The 24,997-nt window shown below is 32.5% G+C and overlaps 2 protein-coding genes across 2 annotated transcripts in view; both read right to left on the bottom strand.

Moving 5' to 3' along the window:
* LOC129802577 (protein yellow-like) overlaps positions 1 to 24,997 on the bottom strand; it is a 325,562-nt gene that overhangs the window by 193,399 nt on the left and 107,166 nt on the right. The gene's annotated exons all lie outside the window — the stretch shown is intronic.
* The window catches only part of LOC129801094 (E3 ubiquitin-protein ligase MARCHF3-like), a 94,772-nt gene continuing 69,977 nt past the window's right edge, over positions 203 to 24,997 (bottom strand). Inside the window, exons 2-5 of the mRNA XM_055845854.1 lie at positions 4,973 to 5,235; positions 4,782 to 4,916; positions 615 to 837; positions 203 to 473 (exon numbers count right to left, since the gene is read on the bottom strand). Coding sequence (XP_055701829.1) covers positions 369 to 473; positions 615 to 837; positions 4,782 to 4,916; positions 4,973 to 5,235 — 726 coding nt within the window. The 3' untranslated portion in view covers positions 203 to 368. The remainder of the gene's footprint in view (positions 474 to 614; positions 838 to 4,781; positions 4,917 to 4,972; positions 5,236 to 24,997) is intronic.

The raw sequence follows: 24,997 nt of genomic DNA on the forward strand, positions 1-24,997 counted from the left end.
TATCCCCTTATGGAAAACCCTCCTCAACTTCACCCAGGTCGTTTTTCTTGAGGGATTCACACCGAACAGGGAGAAAGTGAGAAAAGTGGGCAGGATTTCATACGCAAAAGTGTCTTAAATTTTATTCTATACCATCCCCAACTTCACAGCCCTTAATTCAAAGTTTCAAACTCAAACCCAAAAATTCACAAAATCCCCTTTAATTTCTATATATACCCCTCGAAGAGAAAAGTAGAGTAATAATTGTGCTTGTTTTAATGTGTCACACCCGCAACAAAAAGTTGTGAGGCATTTTCTGAGCTTTTCTACCACTGAACTTTCACACGATACCCAGTGATGTGGAAAAGCCCATCAGACAATTTGCAATTTTACTCCATAAGCAGTATTACCCGACGATTGTTCTGCCACCAAGTGTACCAAGGAATTATTTGACTTCTCACCACTAAGAAAATGTTGAGAATGTAGGAGAGAACCTGCAAAAACCAGAGAAAGGGACAACTTTATGGCAATCTCTTCACGTTATTCGTCACTTTGCCTTTTCAGCCAGAGGTTGATAAAATTTGGGGCCACTTTTGGGGAAGGGATGAGAGTAGACATTTTCCTTGAATAATTACCACAACGACGAGGAAGGCTATCAATGAGCCAACAGCCCAGTTTCTGGGAAAATCCGCCTGATCTTGAGTCTTAGACCTAAAGTAGTGAAGGACAACGGCACAAATTAGGGTCATGCCAAATCCTATGATTGTCAAGACAACGCAAAGCAGGATATCTGTGCCAAGAAGTCTTCTATTGAGTGGATGTCGATACCAAATCCTTAAGGATTCCATGAGGGTATATCTGGAGGGTAAAAGGGGAACAACCACACAAATTTCCATTAACTTCATACACTCATCCTCCCATCACATCATAAATTACGAGGCGACTAATTTCGTCAATATGACACTATAGAGGGGACCGAATTATGAATATTTCATTTGATTTTTATCAGCATGTATAACACTGATTTATAAATTAATTATCTTTTTGTACTATTTGAATCGTTTGGAGAAGTTTTGATGCAAAAGGACTTTTTTGCTTCAAGGGGGAGATATTAGGGTGAAAATGTGTACAACACTTCCAGACACTTCCACAATTTATACACTGAGAAAAAAAGGTGCGATTAACTTTTTTCTTCGTAACTTTAACACTTTTTAGGTGTAAAAATATATCAACATTTTTCAATGTTAATTTTACACCTCTTTAAGTGTAAAATTAACATGAAAAAGGGTAACTTTAAGCCATAATACACCTAAAAAGCATAATATTTACACCGATTTCGGATTAATAATGCAGGGTAAAATTAACATTTCCGGAATGTTATTTTAACTTTTTCGGATTTCTCTCACTCAGTGTATAGAAGAGCTCTTCACATTTCCAGCATTTCGGACAACTTCCGAAAAAAGCTGCAATACTTCCGGCATTTCTCACACTTCATGCAATTCTCATACTTAGGAATCAATAATTTAATTAAAATTATGAAAAATTTATTTAAAAATTCTCAAGAAATTTATTTTTACGTATAAGGGAAGAGCACCACGGATCGAAATGTTTAGAGACATGCTCTATATTTAGTTGAAAATATAAGCCTCAAAATACTTTTTGGTATTTTTGTTGATACTATATACTCTATTAATTATCCATTTAACTATATCTGTGAATTTCATTTATAAATCATTACAATAAAGTAATAAAAAATAGGTGTTATTGCAAACTTGCCTTCTGTACCTCGGATCGTCACGAATTATATCAGGTGTCTCACAGAAAATTGGTTTTATAAATTAAATCTGGGTTATTGCAGTGCATTATTATGAGAGTTAAATGGTAGAAAGTAGTTAATAATTTTTAAAAATTCATTTCATTTGGAGTAACGATACGGTATTAACCTGACGATCCGAGGAACACTGCCGATCGCTGGTGCTCTTCCCTTATATATTTTTTAATATTTTGCTTATATTTTGAATTTCTTGTAGCAGATATTCTTCAAATTAAAAATCAAATTGAAAATCATTCTTCAATTTTTTTTATTTTTCATGCCAGTAATCCATAAATATTATTCATGCATTTCAAAAACAAATTTATTTAATAGGGTGGTGTCACCACTTCTCGCCAGTGACCCACTTCTCGCCACCTACAGTTAAATCGAAGAAAAATCATATGAGTGATATAAAAGATATTAAGAAGAAAAAGCAACGCTAAATATATTTTTTAATAATATTGTCCAAAATAATTGAGTTTGGGCCTTTTCAAGTAGGTGGCGAGAAGTGGTTATTTTTGAATTTTAAATAAAAATATATTTTTTAAGTAATCCACCATTAAATTGAAGGACTATTAGTTTGATATATCTATAGACAACATATCTAAGTAACTTTATGTCAAATTTAAGTTACTTTGTAATAAGGGTTTAAAAATTATAATTAAATTAGTTTCAGTTCTAAAAGAGGCGATAAGTGGTTACTCCACTCTATTGTATCAAAAATAATTGTTTTCCAAAAGTTGGCCATTTTTAATCGGCTAAAAGTTTCTTGTTACGTTTGAAAAAATTACTTAAGTTACTCTGAAAAATAGATTATCCGACAGGATAGCGGTCACATCAGTGAGATGTCTCTAAGGTTCTACGCCCTGGAAAAAAGTTTTTTTTTTTTATATGGTGCAGTTTGAAGCCAACTCATAAATTATTTCCAAACTCAGCTTATACTTCGAGTTCCGAAAAACTTTTTTGATGAAAATATAGAATATTTATCCCTCTTTACAAGTCACAGAGTCCTGTGTACAAGGCACACCTCAATTGTGACATATATCGCGTAACGGTCACGAGTGCAGAAAAATTTCCATACGAATCTGTATGTGAATGTGAGAAAGTGGCTTCAAGTTTGAAGGCCACTTGCGCACTTGCCAGGGAGTAGCTAAGGTTACTCTTAAAACATCATGCATCACCACGCTCTTACTTCATTGCCGTTTTCCCCAAAGACTTCATACCCGTTTAAACACAGCACGGAATCCGGCAAATCGTGTATTCCGGAATTGGATAGAGAGGTCTTTGCTTAAAAGTTTGCGAGCAAAAAGTACCATAATAACCCGTAATACAGTTCATACAGTTCCGACAGTTCTCCTTATTCCTTTCAGTGAAAAAATGTGGCACCCATGTATCGAGCTTTTAAATACATCCAAGCTTTTCTAAATAGCGAAGTACTATCGAATTATTGTTTTCCAAAATGTTGATAATCTCTTCCATTCGATAATTTTTTCCACTCGAATACTCACAATATTGCCATCAATGTTAGAGGCCGTTTAAAGTAAAGTTCATCTTTTCAATAATTATATCCTTACGGAGTTATCACACTTGTACATTAAAATTTTAATGTGATTCACATTAATTGTCGCTTGTGAACGTCCAAATATGTTATTTGTGTCTTTGAGTCACTTAATATTTGGGGTTTTTCTATTTATTGAGAAAGAAGTAGACTTGGCCTGCAAAAATAAGTTTAAATTTACCTAAAGCATAAATATTTTTCACATTAAAAAATTAAAGAGAAAATCGCATTAATTTTTCGCATTAATGCTATAAATCAATTTATATCAAATTTTGCGGGTCAAGTCTACCTTTTTATAAACAAATAGATCAAATTTTGAATATAAAATGATTCAAACACACAAATTACACATTTGGACTCTCACCAGCGACAATTAATGTAAATCATATTAAAATTTTAATGTGCAAATGTGATAATACAGTTATATCGATATTTTCTAAGCCATTCTTCAATCATTTAAACACGATCTAAACAAACCCCCAAAATGCTTCTTTTGTGGAAGTGCATCACTTAGGCCTTTCAAAAATTCGATTAACATTAAATACTACAAAGGTACCTTTTCGTTCCTTACGTATTTTATAAAAGTCCTTCAAAGGACATATAGACTTATTAGAAGGATACTCAGCATTCGGGGGATGTAAGACAATATAATCTTACCAGTAAAACCAAAAAAGTAAACATAAATGCTGGAGGAAACCTATGGGATTCCTCCCGCATAAGTTATAATAAGTATAAGTTATAATAGCTATTCCTTAAGCTGTAATAAATTTTAGCGTTATTTACTCAGAATTATTATCATAACCGAACTTGTAAAATGTTAAAAAAAAATTTTTTCGGCCACTTGAATTTAAAGCTAAAAGTAACGTACAGTCTGCAAAATTCGGAATTAGACAGAGATGACTTTATTTTCGGACACTCCCACTTCCGAAGACTTCCAAGGACTTCATTTTCAGTTGTACACCACTTCTGACCCTAATATCTTCCCCTTGTTTTGCTTTAATTTTTATAAAGATCTTTTGAGCAGTCTGTTTGTATGTAAATTCCTTCGACAAGATTTATTTATAAATAATTAGGACACGCCCCTTTGGGACTTTTGGCAATAATAATTTTAAGGTTTTATTTTTTAAGAGATTCGTAAAGACGGTAATGATACTCAGTTCACTTGTAGATATCGGGACTAACATTGCAACAATTTTTATAAACAAATGCGCTATATAAGGTCTATAAATATAAATGAGGGCGTGGCCTCTTTTTTTACTGAAGGAAGTGACAATACTTCTCACAACGCCTAAAATTATACTTGGGCGGGGATTGCTAAGGAAGTCGAGTACTACTCACATGGGTTTTTATACGACGCAACTTAGAAAAAAGTGTCATATTGTTAATTAAACGCCCCTCAATGATAATAGATTAAAATCAATAAATCATAACCTGAGTGTTGATGCTGTTTGATATCGAAAATGACACAATTCACACTCAGTCTTTCCTGACTCATTGAGCCACTTTTCCAGGCAATGTCTGTGGACAAGACCCACAGTTCCTCTGCAGTGACAGAGTGAGATGAATCTGCTGGAGATATTTAATGCAAATAATGGATGTCTGTTGCAGAAACTCCAACTTACCTGTCGTCCTTCGAGTTCACCAGGCAGATTCGACACGCAGAGGATGATTCTTCAGGCTGTTCATGGGTATCATGCTGGGCGTCAGACACATTTGCCGCCCTGAATTCTTGAAGTTCCACTCTAGTCAATTCAACTGCCATTGCACCATCAGCATCAACAAGAAAAGTCTGTGGTGCATTTAATCCATCATCTCGTGATTGCTTCCCATTTCCATCCATAACCCTGGCGTGAACACGATGAAAATTTGACAGGTAACAATTTTTCTGGGAAAAAAATCCAAAGTTTACTGAATTTCCTATTTCATTTCCCAAATATTACCACAAAGTGGGGAGTTTCTGCAGAGAACATCTATTAAAATCATGTTATACACAACTTTCCAATCTACGGTAAATTCCTCAACTCCCCCCCTTTTTGTTGTTGTTGGTATTCCTTGGGACTTTGGCTGGGAGTTTGGGATGCTTCAACTGTATCCAATGTGTAACAGATATGGAGGAACTTGTGAAAGTGGAGCACCTCTCGTTCGAAAGTACTTGACAAACATTTCACAGAGAGCCCATCATCAATCATGAAGAAACACATATAAATAATTGAGAGATAAAGGAAAAGTTTCCTCAAATATTTTTCTTAGATGGAAGGAAAATGTTCTCCATCTTACCACATATTAAATTATTTGTCCAACAAGTCTTTGTTATCTACCCTCACCTCATATCTCTACTTTATTCCATATTTCAAAATAGACAGGAAATCGGTATTTTATTCAAACATATTATAAATACGTAATTGTTATGATTTAAGTACATTTATTATTCTTAGTTTAAATATGAATAACATTTTTTGTTGATTTACTATTTTAAATAATTTAAAAATCATGGAACTATTTATATAAAAAAATTCTGCGTTGTGCATTTTACTACAAATTGATCTTGTAAGGGAATGTAGGCATGGTTCGCACAGAGTGAACCTTCAAACAATGTGAATTTTCTCTTCGTTTGGAAAGAGCTGACTTACCATTTCTCATCTCGTCTCATGAGCTTAATTATTATCTATTTTATGTCTAAGAAATGACGAACTAGCTCTTTGCAAACAAGGAGAAAATTTGCATTGTTTGAAGGTTCATTCAGTGCGAACCATCCCAACATTCCCCTAATACATTTTCACACAGAAGATCGATAACAATGTGGGGAAGCTTTATGTTTTGTAGGACAAATTGTGCCCCATCTACACTAAAGTTTTTGGGTGTGTCATTTTATTAACTTCTTATGAAATACTAAAAAAATAAATAATTTCACTAAAAGAGCCATAATGTCTCTAAAATCGATGTATCACAGCATTGTAGAGGACAGCTACTGTAGATGCAGGTAATTTTGGTCTTCGTGAGTGACTTAGTCACCTTGCTGTGCATAAAGTTTTCTTTAACTCTAACACCTAACGGTGGTCTTCACTAATTTTGTCCTTTTAGGATTTTGATTATTCAGAATTTTGGAATTCAGGCTTTTTATTTGCAGTATCTTGACATTCGGTAATTTGGAGTTCAAGATTTCGACCATTCAGGATCTGGCTTTCGGGATTTTGGCTTAGGGTAAACATGGGTATTATCGATAAAGGAAATGATCAACTTTTACAAACAAAAAAAAACCATATTCGAATTTTTGAAGTGAAAGCTTGTTATAGTCAATCTTGCAGATGTCGTCTACAAGATCGACTACTCACATTCTTGATATATTTATTTTGGAGTGGTTTAAAACACGAAAAACTTTTCGAAGTGCATTTGCATGTAATATCGATTAGCTGATGGTATTATCGATCAGTCGATGCTTGTAATATCGATCAAGGAAAAAATGTTTTTTACATGTACAATCAGGGAATGTGAACATGTATTTTACATTTTCAGATAAAATAAAAAAATAGATAATTCAAATACTTAGCTTTAATTCTAAAGGGGACAATCAAAATAATTTAATACATCACAAAATAGTTTGGAATTTTCAACTTCCTGCATAACATTTGCACACTGTCGAGAAGTTGATCCTTAATTGGATGACCCACAGTAGCCCGTGAAAGGACCCAAGCTTCCAGTGATTCCTCGTGTTCTCTTGAAGGAATTGCAGAAGCGCCGATACGTCTTTCTTCTGGACTGATTCCCTTCAATTTCCCATCAGTGTTCCGTACGGCATATTGTATATCCGAGCTGCCTCTCTAATGCTAAGTACATTCCTGGCATGCTCAAGAGCTTTTGCCATTTCTTCATCAATCCGTATTGAAGGCGTTTTCTTGGTGTTTTTGCCATGTTTTTGCTGAAGAAAAAAGTGATCGATATTCCATACATCAAAATTTACATCAAATACCTATGAAATCTTCACATGTAAGCTTCAATCCTTTGGTTTCTAATATCTATACCAATTGTATCGATAAGAAGCGCACAAACTGTTCAATTCACTGACAAAACTGACTGTATTTGCTTAAGACAAATGGCAGCAAAGTGAATTTTTGGAATGGCTGCTATTGTAATTTTGTGTACACATTTTTAAAAATCACATTTCTTGTGCAAATATTATTGGAAAATTGTGAAATTCTTTATTTGATATCATGAAACATAAAATAATCAAAAAAATCATATAATAATTAAAGTTAATGTAGAAAAATTATTTTTTTTTATCCATCAATTGGAAGAGAAGTCGATATTACAAACATCGCTTGACCGATATTAGGAGCATTTTGGTAATACCAGCGTCTACCCTATGAGATTTTGAGGTTCGGTATTTTGACTTTCGGGATTTTGGCTTTTGGGATTTCGTTTCGGCATAATAAAAAATATAATTAACTCAAGCTCTTATGCATATAAAAGTACAATATTCAAACTATATTTCCTGAAATTTTCATTTAAAAATTTATTCTGTGAGACTTGATTTTTGGAGCCATTTTCGAAAAAAAAACATACTTTTCGGTGGATAAGATTTCTCGAAATTCGTTCATCTAGAAACCGAAAACCAATTATTTCCTGTTGTCTGATGAGTTAAACTAGTATTTAAACGAAGGAATTTTCAAAAAATGAAATTTTAATTTTAATATGCTGAAAAAAATTGAGAAATTATTATATTTATACAGTCTTTTTGATTCATGTAACCACTTAACTATCTCGAAAATGCGTAAATGAGAAAAGGAGATATATTGAGTTTTTTATGTAAGAAATGTAAGAATCTTTACGTTCATTTTGCTCAGAATAATTGAAAAATATTATTTCATTTAATTAATCATCAAATAATTGCAATTTTAACTCATTAATAACAATGCCAAATTGATGGATCTATTTTATTTTTTTTTAAAGATGTTTGAGAAAGTATTTAAATTTTTCACAAAATTATCGTTTGACTTTCCATTAGATTTTAACCAATTGCATTAAGCACTTCAATCGATCACTTACTTATCGATTACAGGCCATTAAATAGGAGATTAATTTCTTCTCTACCATTTCATACTACGAACATTTTACTTAGAATATTATCTTAGTTTCTGGTTTTTGAGGTAGGGCATTGGAAGTTTTAAAATAGGGCATTGCCCCTCAATGACCCCGAGCACAACGGCCCTGTCTGCCACCCGTTTCGGATTATAGTTCAGCCATTTCAAAGATATCCTTTAAAAATCAGCGAAAAGCCAAGTTAAGCTTATGGTAGCTGATATTCTTTGCAGACCTAGGAATGCTTGAAAATTCGATTATGAGTTGAATGCGGTCATTGTCAAGACACTGATGTGGCTAAAAATTCGCGTCGAGCAAACTGTTTTTGGTGGACGAAATGAAAAAAATTGGCTTAACGCGATTCTAATTCTTCACAATTAACTCATAATCGTATTAATGATCATAATGATGGCGTGAATCGTGTGCGAATATGGAAACTTGATTGATCTATCGCACAAATCGCCATTAAATTTTAATTTTCCTCTGGAGGAAAATCTAAGGATTTCCTGGGATTTTGTTTGGTGGGATTATGAACCTTATAAGGAAGACATTTTTTTGGCATAGTTGGAGAATCCATACGGTTTGCATGGTAGTCAGAAAAAATCACTGAACTTGAACATCATTTCATGTGCGAAACATCAAAGCCTCCCCCTACTCCGAGGTCGCCTGTAGAGAATCTTAGCTGTTACCTTATCTGGGCTTATCACTAATTTATTTTTTCAAGTTCAGACAATAACATTGACATTCTAATCTATAATGAAATTAAGTAGAGCATGACCTAATACTGAATTCACTGACAATTTTTTGGAGTAAGTTTTGTGTGTTTAATTCATAAATTTCTTGTAATATTACATTTCTTGGCTGTTTGCTTTAAATCGGATTAGTGGTTTTTGGGTGAACTTTCCAAGTAACATAAATTAGATTCTTTTTTTTTGTGCCAGTAAAGTGCTCGAGATTACTTGATCCAATTTAGTTCTTGCCAAAGCACTGAACAATGAAATAGTTGGGCAAAAAGTTGCCAAATTTGTGATTAACATTATCACTATTTAACTGCTTTTCTTATGCCGCAGGGCTAAGGTCAAATTATGTTGAAAATTCTCCATTAAGATGCTGATAAGGAAGTTAAAGGGGTATCGGGCACCAATAAAATAATTCTTCAGTCGAAACTCGTTCTTCTGACTTTTTAAATCGTCCGAAGACAAATTTATTGGTAATTGACTGAGAAATTCGTACAAGAACATGAAGCTTTTAGTGCTATGTGTGTTCCTTTATGGGATCGTTTCTATCGAAATAAGTAAGTTTGTTTAATTTATTCTTTTGCATAAATTAAAAGTTTTTGTTGTAAAAAATATTAGGATTTTGTACAATATTCTTTCACTGAGAGAAATCCGAAAAAGTTAAAATAACATTCCGGAAATGTTAATTTCACCCTTCAGTATTGATCCGAAATCGGTGTAAATAATACCCTTTTTAGGTGTATTAGGGGTTAAAGTTATCCTTTTTTCATGTTAATTTTACCCATTTTACCCTTAAAGAGGTGTAAAATTAACATTAAAAAATGTTGATATATTTTTACACCTAAAAAGTGTTAATGTTATGAGGAAAAAATGTTAATCGCACCCCCTTTTTTTTTCTCACAATCAGTGATTGGTATTACTAAATTCTTGAGACATTTTCTTTAATGCTTTTTGTGCATAAAAGTTTGGTGAAATTGCTTTTGAGAATAGCAGTTGTAAACAATAGTTATTATTTTAATTATCATAGTATCTCTGGGTCACTTTGAAAAATGTAGGTAGAAGGTTCGTTAAAATATTTTCCTTTTGGCAGAGAAAGGGTTTACATTGAGAATAATAGAATATTTTTTATTGAATCAACTAGTGACGTAAGCGAATATTATGGAAATTTTAAATTTTAGATAAAGTATGATGACAAAGGTTTTCAAAACTTATCAAGCTTTCCAAAGTTCCAAAATCTTTAATTTTTTTTTTAAATATTCATAGTGCAAATCGGGATATATTGATGAAGGGCCTAAAAGATTTCTAACAGCAATCGGTAGGAAAAATTAATAATCGGTTCAAAACGGTTTTAGAATTGTTCAGGAATCGAAGGTTCTTAAACGAGTACAATTCACATGCTGCTCTAGATATTTTTAATTTTTGACCTTCAGAAATTCTTATATAAAGATTTCAAGGTCATCTTAATGCGCATTGATATGATTTCTAAACGTATTTTCGAAGATGCTATACAGCATTTAAGTGGAAATGAAGTTTCGAGGATTCCGTAAATGAGCTTTTTGAAGGCCATGACATAATCTTGCAATAATCAGTAAATTTTCAAAGTTCCATGATAGACAAAGAAACTTATTTTGATAACTAATACAGATTTAAAAAAATCACTAAAATATTCATACGACACTGAATGATGCAATCTACGAAATATCCAATTTCAACAGGAGCAACATGAAAGGTAAATTGAAGAAACTGTAGGGCAATATAGAGGTATTCATAACTTTCTAGCTATTTAATTCCTTTTACAAAAAGCTCTTTCGCTCTTTCTAGAGACAGTAAGTCATTCTATTTATTTTCATTCTGTCCTTTCATGAGAAAGCTGCTTTTTGCGCGCAAAAGCTCTAAAAGACATGAATTTTTAAATATAAATGCCATTGAATCGTATTTCTTTAACACTTTTTTTAACTAATTTTTTTTTGTTATAAAATTATATTACCCTGTTTATTATAATCTTTTATATGAAACCTTCATTTTGTTTGTATAAAAGTGAACTTTGCCAAGGGAGTTCATAAATTTAATAAATGCAAAATTGAGTTACTTTCCAAAAAGTTCTTACAGGCACTCAGGTGCACATACTGCAAAACAGGTGACAATATAACTTTTCGAGGAGGAATATTCATTTTTTGCAGACATTTCATATCCTTTCATCCGTACTTCTGCTTTTTAATATTGATTCCCGCGGGGAATTGCGTCACACTTTGGCAGGAATAAAGCGCAAAAAACTACCTTCAAGAAGAACTTAATGAAAGTCTGAAAATGAAAGAAGTTGCAATAGTTTGAGCGTTTTAATAAAATACATTGCAGTAGGGGAAAGTGGTCTGCCTTTGAATGCGGCAGTCGTTAAATTTTCCAATTTTTCTTTTATTTCTCAAAGCAAAAATTCTATTTCGTGAGCCATGGTAAATACTATTGACTATTTTTTAATAACTTCGATTAACAAAATGGAATTTTAGCTTTGGGAAATATGACAAAAATTGAAGCATTCAAAGGCTGTCGCATTCAAAGGCAGGTCACTTTCCCCTATAGTGGAAAAAATGTCTTACTTTATATAAAAGACTTAACGTAAAGTTTATAATAAATGTATCTTTCACTTCATCAAGAAAAAAGTTTCCTGACTATTAAAAATGAAAACTTGTATATTTAAATTTTAAATGATACATCAGGGTTGAAAGATAGATCAATGAATTTTTTACTCACCAAATTTTATATTTTTAATCTACTAAATTAACATTTTACTGACCGATTTGACTATTTAACGAAATGAATCCAGAGGCACTTTCAGACTGGGCTTGACCAGTGACATTTTTTTTCTTTCTTAATTCTTTGATTTTCTATCTTTTCTTTTGCTCTTTTTTTTCTTATCTTTGTTTAAAAATTCCTTTTCTTTCTATATTTGCTTGCCACGCATTTGTAAGAGGGTTGTACCCTGTTTGTAGTGGTTTTTAATAAATTGAAAATTGAAATTAACGGTCAATTCTAACATCTCTCTACTAACTTTATTTTTATGCTGACCAAATACCATCTTTTACCTTTAAGGTTTTTTTTATTTACTAATCAAGTGATTTTTTAGTGGCCGTTCCAGAGGCGTCTTGAAATTTATAATTTCACATAATTTTATTTCTGTTATTTTTTAAAAATATTGTGATACAGTTGATTTGCAAAATTTTACAAAATTCATCAATACATTTACAAGATTTTGCACATTTCTTGTGAAGTTTAAGTGGAACCACACAGGAACATACCTCGCCTCCAAATCGTATCTTTCAACAGAATGCAGAGACACTAATGGTATTCTAGAAAGTTTGCACTAAGGCAAACAAGTTTCCATCTTATCATTATTCACCCCTCGGAGCATGTTTTTCCTAGAGCTGAGGTGCCACTGAAGTTCATTTTGTGTGCAATTGAACAACTCAGCCTTACATTGGCTTTTTGCCAATGATAAAAACAAATATTGTTTTTTAATTTTATTTCTTGGTGTGGACTACGGCCTTGCTTTCCGAAAGAAGCTCAAAAATAATTCCTTTACTGCATTTTATTGGTCTTACTACCATTCTATGTCAACGTTTATTACAAATAAGTATTTTCGAAATTATTCCATACAACTGAAAATAAAATAAAATATATGAAAGTACATTAAAAAAAAAAACGTGAATTTTAAATTCAATATGGCCAAACTGGAGACAACCAAACTTTAGGAGAATTAAAAATTAATAATATTTTAAAGTACATTGCCACTACTGAAGAGTTTTCTTCCGTTAGTGGTAATAGTGACTTGCGAGAAAGTATTACCAGTGTCAATAAATTTTCGGCAATAAAATTTCACTGAGAAAATAAAATTGTTGAAAATGTTCGAGAAGAAAGCGTATGCGAAGCAATGAATCCTCTATCTGCGTTACGTTTTATCCAGAACACTAATAAAGAGAGGTAATTCCGATGCTTTTCATAGAGCGCGACTTTAACGCTTGTTTATGGACTGATGAAATATTTTTCCCCATTCCAAATTAATAGAATTATTCTCTGTTTCATTTAAAATCATGATAAAAAAAAAGAATTTTAGCAATAATATTAAAGAAAATTAGTAAAATTACGATAATATTAATATATGTGCAAGAACCTTACAGCGATGCTTTTTTCTAACTCCGTTGAATTCGATGAAACTCGGATGCTCATTTTAAGGAAAAGTTTAATGCAGTTGTGTTCTGTGAAATATCCAAGACAATTCTGAATCTGAAACCATTCCGTGAGGTCTTCAGCAGTAACAGTAGCTTTTTCCAATGAGAAGGACTTTGGCTTGCGCTTGCTGAGCTCTGGATGGCGCTGAAGAAAATTCCTGAACCAAACGTCTCCAGGTCTTCCATCTGCAAAATGGTTTGGAATTTTGTAGATCTCAAAGATGAGTTTGACGCTGTCCAGAACCAGAACTTAATCCTTCCCGATGGGATGCCAGCCATCCGCACATTCCAGGATCTGTTTGACAAGTTCTTTTCCTGGTTCTTTTGATAGCGTTGTTGGCCTGCCATTGGGGCACTCCTCCGGGTATTTACCGGTCAATTTGTTGTGCAGTTTTGTTCTTGGGACATCAAATGTTTTGGATGCATATGCTATGGTGGAATCATCTCGTACACACTGCAAGGCATTCCTAAGTCCTTCCTTATGCCCTAGACACATTTACGACTTAAGCCGAGGGACGACTTAGTGGAAAATGATGGAAATCCACTTTAACCATTATTTCTAATAAAATTACGTTGAGCCGTCTCTCGGCTAATCCTCATGTTTGTCAAGGCCCATAGAGTAGGGCTTGTCCTTATGGGTCTTTTCTTTTGTTTCCTTTGGCATCAGAAACAGAAAAAGTGTCCTGAACAATGCAATTTCTGAACCAAAACACTGATATTCGCAGCATCCGCATTGGGTCGGATGCAAACATTCACAAATTCACTTATTTCTGTATGAATTATTAATATATAATTAATATACTCTTGCTCACCTTGTAGATCAATAACTAGGCTTCACTTTTATTAATAATTTTGATTGAAAATAATATTTCATAATAAAGAAAAACCACTAAACGTTTTCCAGCGGCGAGCCCTCAATAGCAAAATTTTCTCGGAAATGAAATTATTAGTACACAATCCAGCTGACACGAGTTTGAAAAATATTTGTTTCACCCATATATTAAACCGATAATAATATAATTTTTGGTTTTTCTTAAAGTAGAATTGTAATATTATGTTGCTGCAGTGATTAATTATGGAAATAAAAATATAAATTATATTTTAAGAGGATTTATCGGAGTTGAATCGGTCGCGGCATCCGAGTTATGCAATCGTCGCAGTTACATGGCCTGACAGTAAGGTAAAGTGGTACAAGTTGGACAGTGGTACAAGTTGGACAATAGTACAATTTGGACAGGGCATGTTGTCTTGATAAATTTAGTACTTCATTTTTATTTATATATTTTTAATGATTTAGTTTTATAATTTGGTTCCCTGTGCTTAAAAACAAATTTTGTACTGTATTTATCAAGAAAAAAGCCATGTCCAACTTGTACCGGCGAATTGTCCAACTTGTAACACTAATTCCCCTAATTCCAAATTATATCACTTTACTCTATATTGCGGTATATTCTTACAAAACCTGATTGTCTTGCCGTTTAAAAGGGATGGTAAAGCGTCCCAGCTTGGCGGATTGCTCGAACTCACGAGAAAAAGCTATCCGTGTATTATCTTTTCGCATGCTTTTTGGGTACATACCGCTAAATACCGATTGATAAATAAAAAAACCCATTCCGAAAAAAGAAACTGCGTAAGAAAGTAGGTTTTAAAATATTTTAGCATGAGTAACAAGCATACGAAACAAAGAAATGAAAAAGTAAATCATTTATGGGTTATATTACCGATTCATTACTGATCAAGTCCGATACGTACGCGTTGAAAATTTCAGTATCTTTCAAAAAAATCCAAATAAAAGCAAATCGGTTGAAAAATAGGATTTCCAAAGTGATTAAACTTTGATGTTCGAAAATTCTATATCGATATCGACATATTCGAAAATGAAAGAAATCGTAGGAGCCGTTTTCGAAATAAACGAAAAAACATGGTTTTGGAGGGGAAGAAGAGGGGTAGGAAGGAAAAGAAAATAATACTGTCCTAGATTATGTTAACTTATGGGGGGGGTCGTGGAAACCGGAAGCCGATATCTCTTACCGTTTGGCTCGATTTGATTCTTCGTTCCTAAAATTCAATTCACAATTGAATTTTGACGCATTTTGTGTTGGAAACTTATATAATTTTATAATTTTTAGATTTTCACTGTTTCATAATTTTTACTGTCTTATAAAATGAGAACGGATATAATATAGGTTAATAGTAATAAGTGAAATGATTGGGAATTCTACTTATGGCCATTATTTACCATTTCTGTAAGCCATGGTGGTTGTAAAAGAAAAGTTATGATAAAGGATGAAGATTGTTGAATAGGGGCTATGTGTAATGTTTATCTGGCTGCAACACTATTTCCTGAAGCAAAGTCCTTAAACAATCAGTATGGTGGGTTGCTTCAGGCTCATTTGGATATTGCGCTCCAATGGTTGAATCTTTCCCGAAGGCATCCCAGCAAAGGTAGAATTGCCGCTCCATTTCGTGTTGACATAATTAACCTTTGGTTTATTCATTAGGAGGGTCAATTGAGGGAACTATAAAGAGGATGTTATGCTATTGAATTATTCTCTTCTGTGTTTATCTCACGTTTCCGCTTTTCGGTCGCGAAAATCCACACAAAACATGCTTCTGTGAAGTTCAAAGTGCTTCCCAGCATCAAAATCTGCGGACATATTCCCCCAGAAAAGCCAGTTTGGGCTATTGGGTTAAATGCATTGAAAAGGCTTTCCAAACGTCAACACCCAGGAAATACTGTCGTGCCGCACTGACCGATATGCTATGAGAGATTCATTCGGCCTGATAGTGACATAGAGACAATGAACTCGGCAAATATTTGCTAGATATCCGTTTTGAATTGGAAATCACTGTGGTTAGACTAACAATGATAATTTAATAATAGAACTTTGCAGTAAACCACACGAAAATTTTGGCACTAAACCCTATCCTAAACCATATTGTTTCACAAATTGGATGTAAATAAAACGCTCTACCGCAAATATTAATTCTAATTAATTTTAATTGCATAAACAGCATACTGTTGTCAGGCTATCGTTAGATTTTTGGGTTAAACAAATGAGGAATTATTGTTTAAAATTACAGCGAATTGAAAGCACTTCTCATTTTATATTGCCACGCTATTACATTAAATTTATTGATGTTAATATTGTCATTTTAATTTGTTTTGTGAAACTAAGCTGAATAAAGTCATTAAAAACATATGAACAAAGGACAATGGGCTGAAATGCATGGGAGCTGGTCCAACCGTTCGCCAGAGTATGACTCAAAAATTACCGAGACCCAAGTCAAAAAGAACTGTCAGTCCTTGGAAAATTAACGATATCCTTCTGAAAACTCACAACTTTATCATTTTATTTATCAAAAACTGCTTAACCGATCTTAATGAAATTTAACTCAAAGTTCCTGCCTGACTCAAGCTTTAAATAAATATTTTTAGGTTTTTCCTCTGACTGCTTCGTCTGGTAGCTCCCATACAAACTAGTCGTGTTTTTAAACCATATCGCATTACATGGCAATAAAAGGAAAACTTTTTTTGTGTGATGGAAAACTATTGGTATTTTTAAAGTCCTGATATGTCTTGAACATATCTCCTGAAGATACTTTATACGTTTTTATTACGTCAAGTTTTTGAGATATCTTAAAATAGAAGTCCTTAAGACATGTTTAATTCGGTGGCAGCCAAAATCCCGAAAGCCAAAATCCCGAATTTTCAAAATCCTGAAAGGGATTGCTTAGAATAATTTCCCAAGACACAGAAGATTTCCCTTTGCCTCCAACAAGCGCAAGTACTATCGTGGGAGTAGCTGTGACACTTTTAAGAATTCGGGATTTTGGCTTTCGGGATTTTGGCTTTCGGGATTTTGGATTTCGGGATTTTGGCGTTCGGGATTTTGACCGGGACCCGTTTAATTAATTTGTGAAACTTGATTTTTCTCAATTATGATATATCGTAAGTTCTTAGTGCCAAAGAACGATTTCAAAAAGAATAACTCAAGGATCATTTTCCTAGAAGGAACCGTATCCCTATCTCCCATTTTCCTTATAATTATCCAGATTTTCATTAAATATCCTCGAGTGTCTTTTAATTTAATTAAAAGCATTGCATCCTTCTGTCTCCTTTACAGAAATATTTTCCTTAAAATAAGAGGCTAGAATTGCTAAAAATCATAGGGTTGAAAAGGTATCGATACCTAAAGAATTTTAACAAAAGCTTCAAACTGTAATGTTTTAAATAATTTTTTTTCTCTGAACTTATTACTCAAAGTATTTGAATAACTATATGTTTTAGGACCTTGCGATTTTTAGAAGCTTTAACTCATTTTTTTTCAAGGAGAATATTACTGCATAAAAAGCATTTCTCAACATACAATCCTTTTTTTCTGAATTTTGGAGGATGTTAAAAGTTTTAGGGCAGATTTAATGAAGACTTAGAGATTTTATTTCTATTAGAAATACTTTTAATCTGGTATTTAAAATTAATTAACATACTCCAATAATACAAATTATGCGAGAAAAAATGCGTCCCAAACATCCCCTTTCGCGTCCCATACTGCCCCAAATCGGAGAGGTTTGGGACAAAGCGAGAAGTTAAAAGTATTATCTTCTCCAAGAAATTTCAGTTGTTTTCCAAGTTCTACCGAGTACTTTTTATAAAGTCAATACCGGCATAGGTATCCTAAAGACCGCATAAAATTGTAATACATTATCGTGATTTTTTGGAATACTGTCTCAATACTGTCTCTATTAGGAAGATTTGAAAAATTGCAGGGAAAATAAAGAAATTAAGATATGGTTTGTCCTAGGAAAATTTTCTTTGACCCCTCCAATACAAATTGTTCTTAGAAACGACCAATATAAAATAAACGAGATAAACCATTATTATATAAAAGGAGTTTTGCAAAAAAAATTGTTACAATTCTTATACATAATGTTTTATGCAATAGGGGAAACTGGGGCACCGTCAAACACGGGGTAGCACCAAACACTAATTTTTAATTCTTAACTATTTGGACTATCTCGACCATTTTCTTCAGTGGACAAGCATCTCTATAGTGCCTATAAATTCTTATAGGTCTTGTCCTTAGAAGTTGAATATCTGATTAAAAAATCACAGTGTTTGGTGCTACCCCGTGTTTGGTGATGCCCAAGTTTCCCATAGTGCTTTTCCTACATACTTTTGGCGTTAATCCCGGAACAAAAGTTGTTACCTTTGCCAATATTTATTGGATGGTATAGGTCTCATTCGTGTCGAAAGCTTGGACCGTTTTGCTCATTGCCCTTTAAATCAATGACTAGATCAGATTAGCTCGTGTTAAGTGAGATTCTAAATGCTTGTTGGGGACATAGCAAGATTATAATTGGTTTGGTTTAGTCAGTTGGCAGAGCTTAGTAAAAAAAAATGCTTCCTTTCGGTTTGAACAATTTTCAATGAATATTTTATTTCATAAAATACTATGATTTTCAAAATCATTTTTAACAATGCTGTATAAAGCGGTCTTAAGACTAGAGGTTTAGCCCAGTTCCCGAAGGTCTGAGAATCCTAAATGGTAACAAACTTTATTGCTTTTTCACAATCTATTAGGTCATTTGTCCTTAATAATCGAATCCTAAGTTAAATTTTTCCAAAATATCTTGACTGATAAGAAATTATATCAGTTAAGCCATATGTCTAATAAGCAGAAGTCCGTATAAGTCTAAAACAGATGTTAAGAAATATTGTAGAATTTTTTAGTCAAATTCGCAAGTAAAAAGGATTTCCGGTTTTTCTTTTGTTACAAAACATAAAACTGTGATTTTATCGCATCTAAAGACAATAAACAAGTGAAATATTGGCCTTAATCTCCTCAGCAATTAAGTAATTGAAGACTTTTTCCTACACAAGCGTAGGAAATTTGCTTCAATATGGACATAAATTTCTGTAGTTTGTAGATTAAAAATAAATTAATTAACTTCTTTTTTTCTAAATTTAATCCTGTGAGCTAAAATATTAAAATTAATTTAAAAACAAAAGTGAAATAAAAATCAGATAGTAGGGGAAACTGGGGCAAAAAGTCACAAATCGAAAATTTCAAAATTCAATATCTTAAATATTGAATAGATAAATAAGATAGCGGCTTAAAATTTTTACCACAAATAGCTTCCACAAACCTTCTTCGATGTTGTATGTTTCTTCAAATTCGAACAAGGAATTTAGAAAATAAACATATCAAAATTTTTAGTCCTATTTTTAAAATATTTTTCTTGAAGAATATATCAATTATTACCTAATTATTATTCAAAATTTATGCACTGATGATTATTTCCTAAATGACTTGGATTCTTTAAATGCGAAGCCGCTATCTATTTTAGAATTTTACAAAGATTCTTCTCTCAAGAAATATTTTTATTAAAAACGACCACTTGGGGTAAAAAGTAACAAAAGGTATGGAGCAAATAGTAAGAAAAACCGAAACAATTTATGATGTCTCACGGCAAAAAAAAAACGTCAATGTTTGTGTCGCCGCTTGTTGTTTGCATTGATCAAACGATTTGCGGTCTTTTGTGTGTTTTTTTCTAAAAAAGCTTGAAAATCGTAGAAAAAATGGTGTTTTACAAAGGTGTAGAGGAATAAATTTCATATGAAAATATGTTATCTATATAGCATTTTTGAGAATGGTCATAAAATTACCTTTTAGAAAACGGCTCGATAAACGTATTTCCTTACAAAGTAGAGGAAAATTACTTTTACAATGTTGTAGAGCGGTAAATTTCCTAGAAAACTGCGCTAATTAGAAATTTCTGGGGCATTCGAGTAATTTGTAAAAAAATAAAATATCCGTTTTGTGACTTTTTGCCCCAGTCTCCCCTACTATCTGATTTTTATTTCACTTTTGTTTTTAAATTCATTTTAATATTTTAGCTCACTGGATTGAATTTAGAAAAAAAGAAGTTAATTAATATTAGTATAATTTTGAATATATTTTAGAAAATTTAGATATAGAATTTCCTTGCAAAAGTTTTTATTGACGTGATAGTTACTTGATTTTTTCTCTATAGGGTTACTATTAAGGCGAAGGAGTCTTAATTTTTCAAGTTTAGAATTGAGTCAAGAATTTCATAGGGCAACTTTAAGATGTTTAAGATTGATATTATGATTGTTCAGGAATTGAATTCGGAAGTTTTTGATGCTGAATGAAAAAAACTATTTTAAGACGTGATTCTATAAGGTTAAGAGTTTACATTATAAACTTTGGCATAGAAGTACTTGGCATTGAAGTTTCACATAATATGCACTTGTAAAAACTTTTCGCGTTGATTTTAGGACTTTTCCAGAATCAACGAGAAAAAAAACTTAGGAAAAATTTTAGTAAGTAAATAAACTCATGAACTCATTAAAAATGAAGTTATGTTACATCAACAATATTTCGAAATAATTTTCTTTTATGAATCTATCCAAATGAGGTATAAATTAATCTAAATACAAACTATTCTGTGTTTGCTCACTCACTTATCATTTTACTTAATAAATTATATTTCTAAGGGTTGTTTGTTAAATTGAAGCTCATGCCTTAATCCTTTGCAGATCAAGCACTAAAGCCGGAAGTATTTGGTATAATTCAGGATTTATAATTCCTCAGAACATACCTTTTTGCGGGAAAACTTTCATCGTGTAAATTTTCTAGGGTTTCTCTTTTTGAAATTACTTCAATGAGCCCTTGTCGAATGCTTTTACCCGTGTCAGAAATTGTCGAGAAAGTAGTGTCGAATGAAATTAGTTATTTAAGTGAATGGAGTCATAAAGCACAGGCAAGAGGTAAAATTATAGCTCCCAATTATGAGCTAAAAGTTGACTTTCACGTGATTATTTCAATTAAGCTTAGGGAGAGACTGGAGCTACTTTGTACATGCAATTGGTTAGAAAACTATGAACTAAGAAGGAAAATCTATTATGCGGATAGAGAGGTTTAATAGAAAAATTTTAACTGTTTGAAGATGGAACAACACAAATAAATAGTGAAATTTAAATTTGGTCAGCAAGAAATCAATGTTGAGCAGCATCAAACACTAACCGTTTCCAATTCAGCTGAAAACATAGGGGGAAGTGGGGCACCTTTGAAACTGGGATTTTTATGCTATTGTATTTAAGTGGAAATGAGCAATATCTCAATGCAATTTAGCTTCTCAATCTGTTTGTGCAACTAAATTATATCATGATAAGGCTCAATTTTTTTTAAATAGGTGAAAAATCCCTATTTCAAAGGTGCCCCACTTCCCTCTATGTATTTTTAGTTTAATTCTGCTAACCTTAAACGATACGCGAGAGGCAGTTCTATTTCCATTTGATTAGTACATTTTGTTCGGGAGTTGTTGACCGGTCAGCATATTTTTGCTGATTGATTCAGCAAAAATATGCTGAAAACCCTGTTTTTTTAAGTTAACTGTGATCGCTGGGGTATTCAATTTAGAACTTCGTAGGCAATGTTTATTACTATAAAAAAGATTGACAATAAAATATAGGCAAATCGTGGTAAAAATGGAAAGTAAAAATAAAAAATGGAACGTAAAAAATGAAAATTGATTAGTGGAATTTTATGGGAAAAGGGAAAATTGACCAGGAAAATTTCATATGGTCGTCGAAGAAAAACTTCCTTGTCTCGTCATGTAGAGCACCCTGAGAATAGTTCCAAGAATTTTTTTTCCTTGTTGAAACACCTTATTATACGGCCTGAGAAGAAGCATTTCCGCCGTTTTGATTTCGAGGCTGGGCACCAACGCTAAGTCAGCGGCGGACACGTGATATGGAGGAGTTACTGTAAAGGCACATGTGGGCAAAAAATAAATACAATACAATAAATGTTATCAAAATCGATTTTTTGTAATCAAAATTGTATTTTTACCTACTAAATTCACTAATTTATTTACTAAAATTGTTTTATCCATAAAAACAATGAAGTTTTCAACTGTACCTGCACACGTCTTAGATGTTAATTATTATGTGGGAAATATTATAGTAAAATTGGTTAGTAAAGACTTCGGCACACCTTTTGCATCAGGAAAATTTCATGAAATCGAAATTCATATCACTTGTTTTCTCTAACGTTTTCCATTTGCCTATCTCAGTCTCTCACACTCAAAAATGGATTGAGCTGAATTGAATTTGTTGTGACGTTCAAAAGAAGATTAAGAAGAATATGAAAGGGTGTGATAGACGTATGTAAAATATCTGAGAAAGAAAGAGATGTGAATTTGGATTTAATTTAATTGTTTCGATCTAAAAGGCGTGTCGGAGTCATACAAATTAAATTTGATTCCAGACAAAGCCTAAATCTGAAAATTATGAATTGTCTTGGTATTTTAAATTTGTTGGATAAGGGATTTTTTTAAAATTGTTTTCAGTTTTTTTATTGATCGAAATTGGAATTTTTTCTTGCCAAATTTGATTTTTTAAATAACTAATTTAAATTTTTTGCTGACCAATCTTCTAGTCAAAATTGTTTTTTTGTGATGATTTTGGTTTATGATCGACAAAAATTTAATAATTCATGGCTCCGGAATAGTTTTTAAATCGGGAAAATTTCGTGAAATCGAAATTCGCATCCCGTTCTTTTTGAAACATTTTACATATATTTATCCCTCTCTTTCGTACTCTTATTCTTCTTTTTAAAATCACACGAAATTAAATTAAGTTCTACCCAATTCCAGTGCCAAAGAATGGAATAGACTTTTACAAAACGTATGAGAATGAAAGAGATACGAATTTTGATTTCACGAAATTTTCCTGATCTAAAAGGTGTGTCACATTTTTACTTTTCAAAATTAATTTTTATTGACCTAATTTTGCGTTTTAGGCAAATAAATTTTTTTATTAATCAAATCTTAGGTTTTGTTGTCTAAACTGATTATAATCTGCTTTTTTGTATTTCTTTTTTGTTTTTGAAAATATACATATCTTCTTTCTTCGCTGTACTGAATAAATTGAAGTTAGATTAAGTAAGAATAATAAAAAAATAGTATAGATGAGAATATGTTTCACTGAAATATTTATATTAAAAGATAATTTGAGTTAATTAGTAATTATTAAATTAATATTTATTTTATTATTAAAATAGTTTAATTAGTTTATAATTAATTTCATATGCCAAAATGTTGGCGGAAATAATGAAATGAATTTTCATCATTTTCATTCTAAATTATAAAATATATATTAATTTTATTCGATTGAATTTATTGATAATAAAACAATTTTATTTCTTCCAAATTTGATATTCATCCGTTGAAGCGTATAATATTGCTAAGAGCTATATGGAAAATATTTGATTTATGGAATCAGGTCAAACTTAATATCTGACGAATTTTCATATATCAGAACTATCTTACCCAGATACTTCATGTACCAAAGGTTGTACGGATTTGATTCTCAAACCCCCAAAAACATGAAATTTCTGTATAAGAATTTTGCAAACTACTCTCGTTAGAAACTTTCCATTTCGAATGAAAATTGGTGGAAAGCATTGTTTTCCCCTCATGTGTTGAATATACAAGACTTCTATTAGAAAATGGCTTACAATGTGCTTGTGACAGGCGACAAACAACACAATTGACACACTTCTTGAGGAAAGACAAGGATTCATTGAAAACTATGCCAAGTTACAACAAAACTTTCACCGCCTTGCACAAATGTTTTCTAGGGGTTGGGTTTTGAGAGGTGGAATTTTTGTGGAAAATTTTGTAGATGTTCTTTGTTAAGTGATTGAAATAACTTTGAGTTCCAGAAGGGAAATTAGATTTTTTTCCTTTGATTGCTGAATTATGGGGAAAAATACCGAAGCTGTCAAACACAGATTAATTCACATTTGCACAGATTACGAAAGAAAGTCAAAAAGTATCTTGGATAGTCATTGAATTGGTATTGAGTTGGATGAGGTGATTTTTTTCCAATCAGTGAATCAAGAAATCAAGGATGAGGACGACCCAGCCTGGAAAGTCTTTAGGGGCGGACTTTATGCTACGAGGAGACGAGGCCGACCCAGCCTCAGATGGACCGACGGCGTGGACCAGGACGCCAACTCATTAGGGGTGCGGAATTGGAGAACAGTGGCGCGTAACAGGCTCGAGTGGCGACGGGTCCTGAGTCAGGCCAAGACCAGTAATTGGTTGTAGCGCCGGATAAGTAAGTAAGTAAGTAGAATCAAGAAATATTAGATTGTTGCATTTAAAATGCCATTAAACCTACCCTAGCAAAGAAAATTAAATTATATAGGGTAACTGTACCATATTTTGGCATAGTTGCATGCAAGTGCCGAAGCCTTAAGTTTGAAATGTAATATTTTAATACAAATTGATTTTTTTGTTACTTCACTTTGAAACCCATTGTTCGTGACCTTGTAAATAATTTATCGTCTTTGTTTTCTGTAAAATAATTCTTAGTACATTTAAAATGAATAAAAATATAGAGATAGCTTTGGGTAATATTTCGGGCACCTTGATAAACTCAAGTATTTGACACATCTTCTCGTTCGTCGAAGGGTTTTATTCATTAATTCAAGTTTGAAGAACGAAAGAAGTAGGCGAAATTGTAAGCTGGCCGAAATTTGGTACAATTACACTATGCAATATGTAATTCCACTAA

This window comes from Phlebotomus papatasi, chromosome 2, assembly GCF_024763615.1.
Source record: "Phlebotomus papatasi isolate M1 chromosome 2, Ppap_2.1, whole genome shotgun sequence".
In the NCBI taxonomy this organism is placed as follows: Eukaryota; Metazoa; Arthropoda; class Insecta; order Diptera; family Psychodidae; genus Phlebotomus; species Phlebotomus papatasi.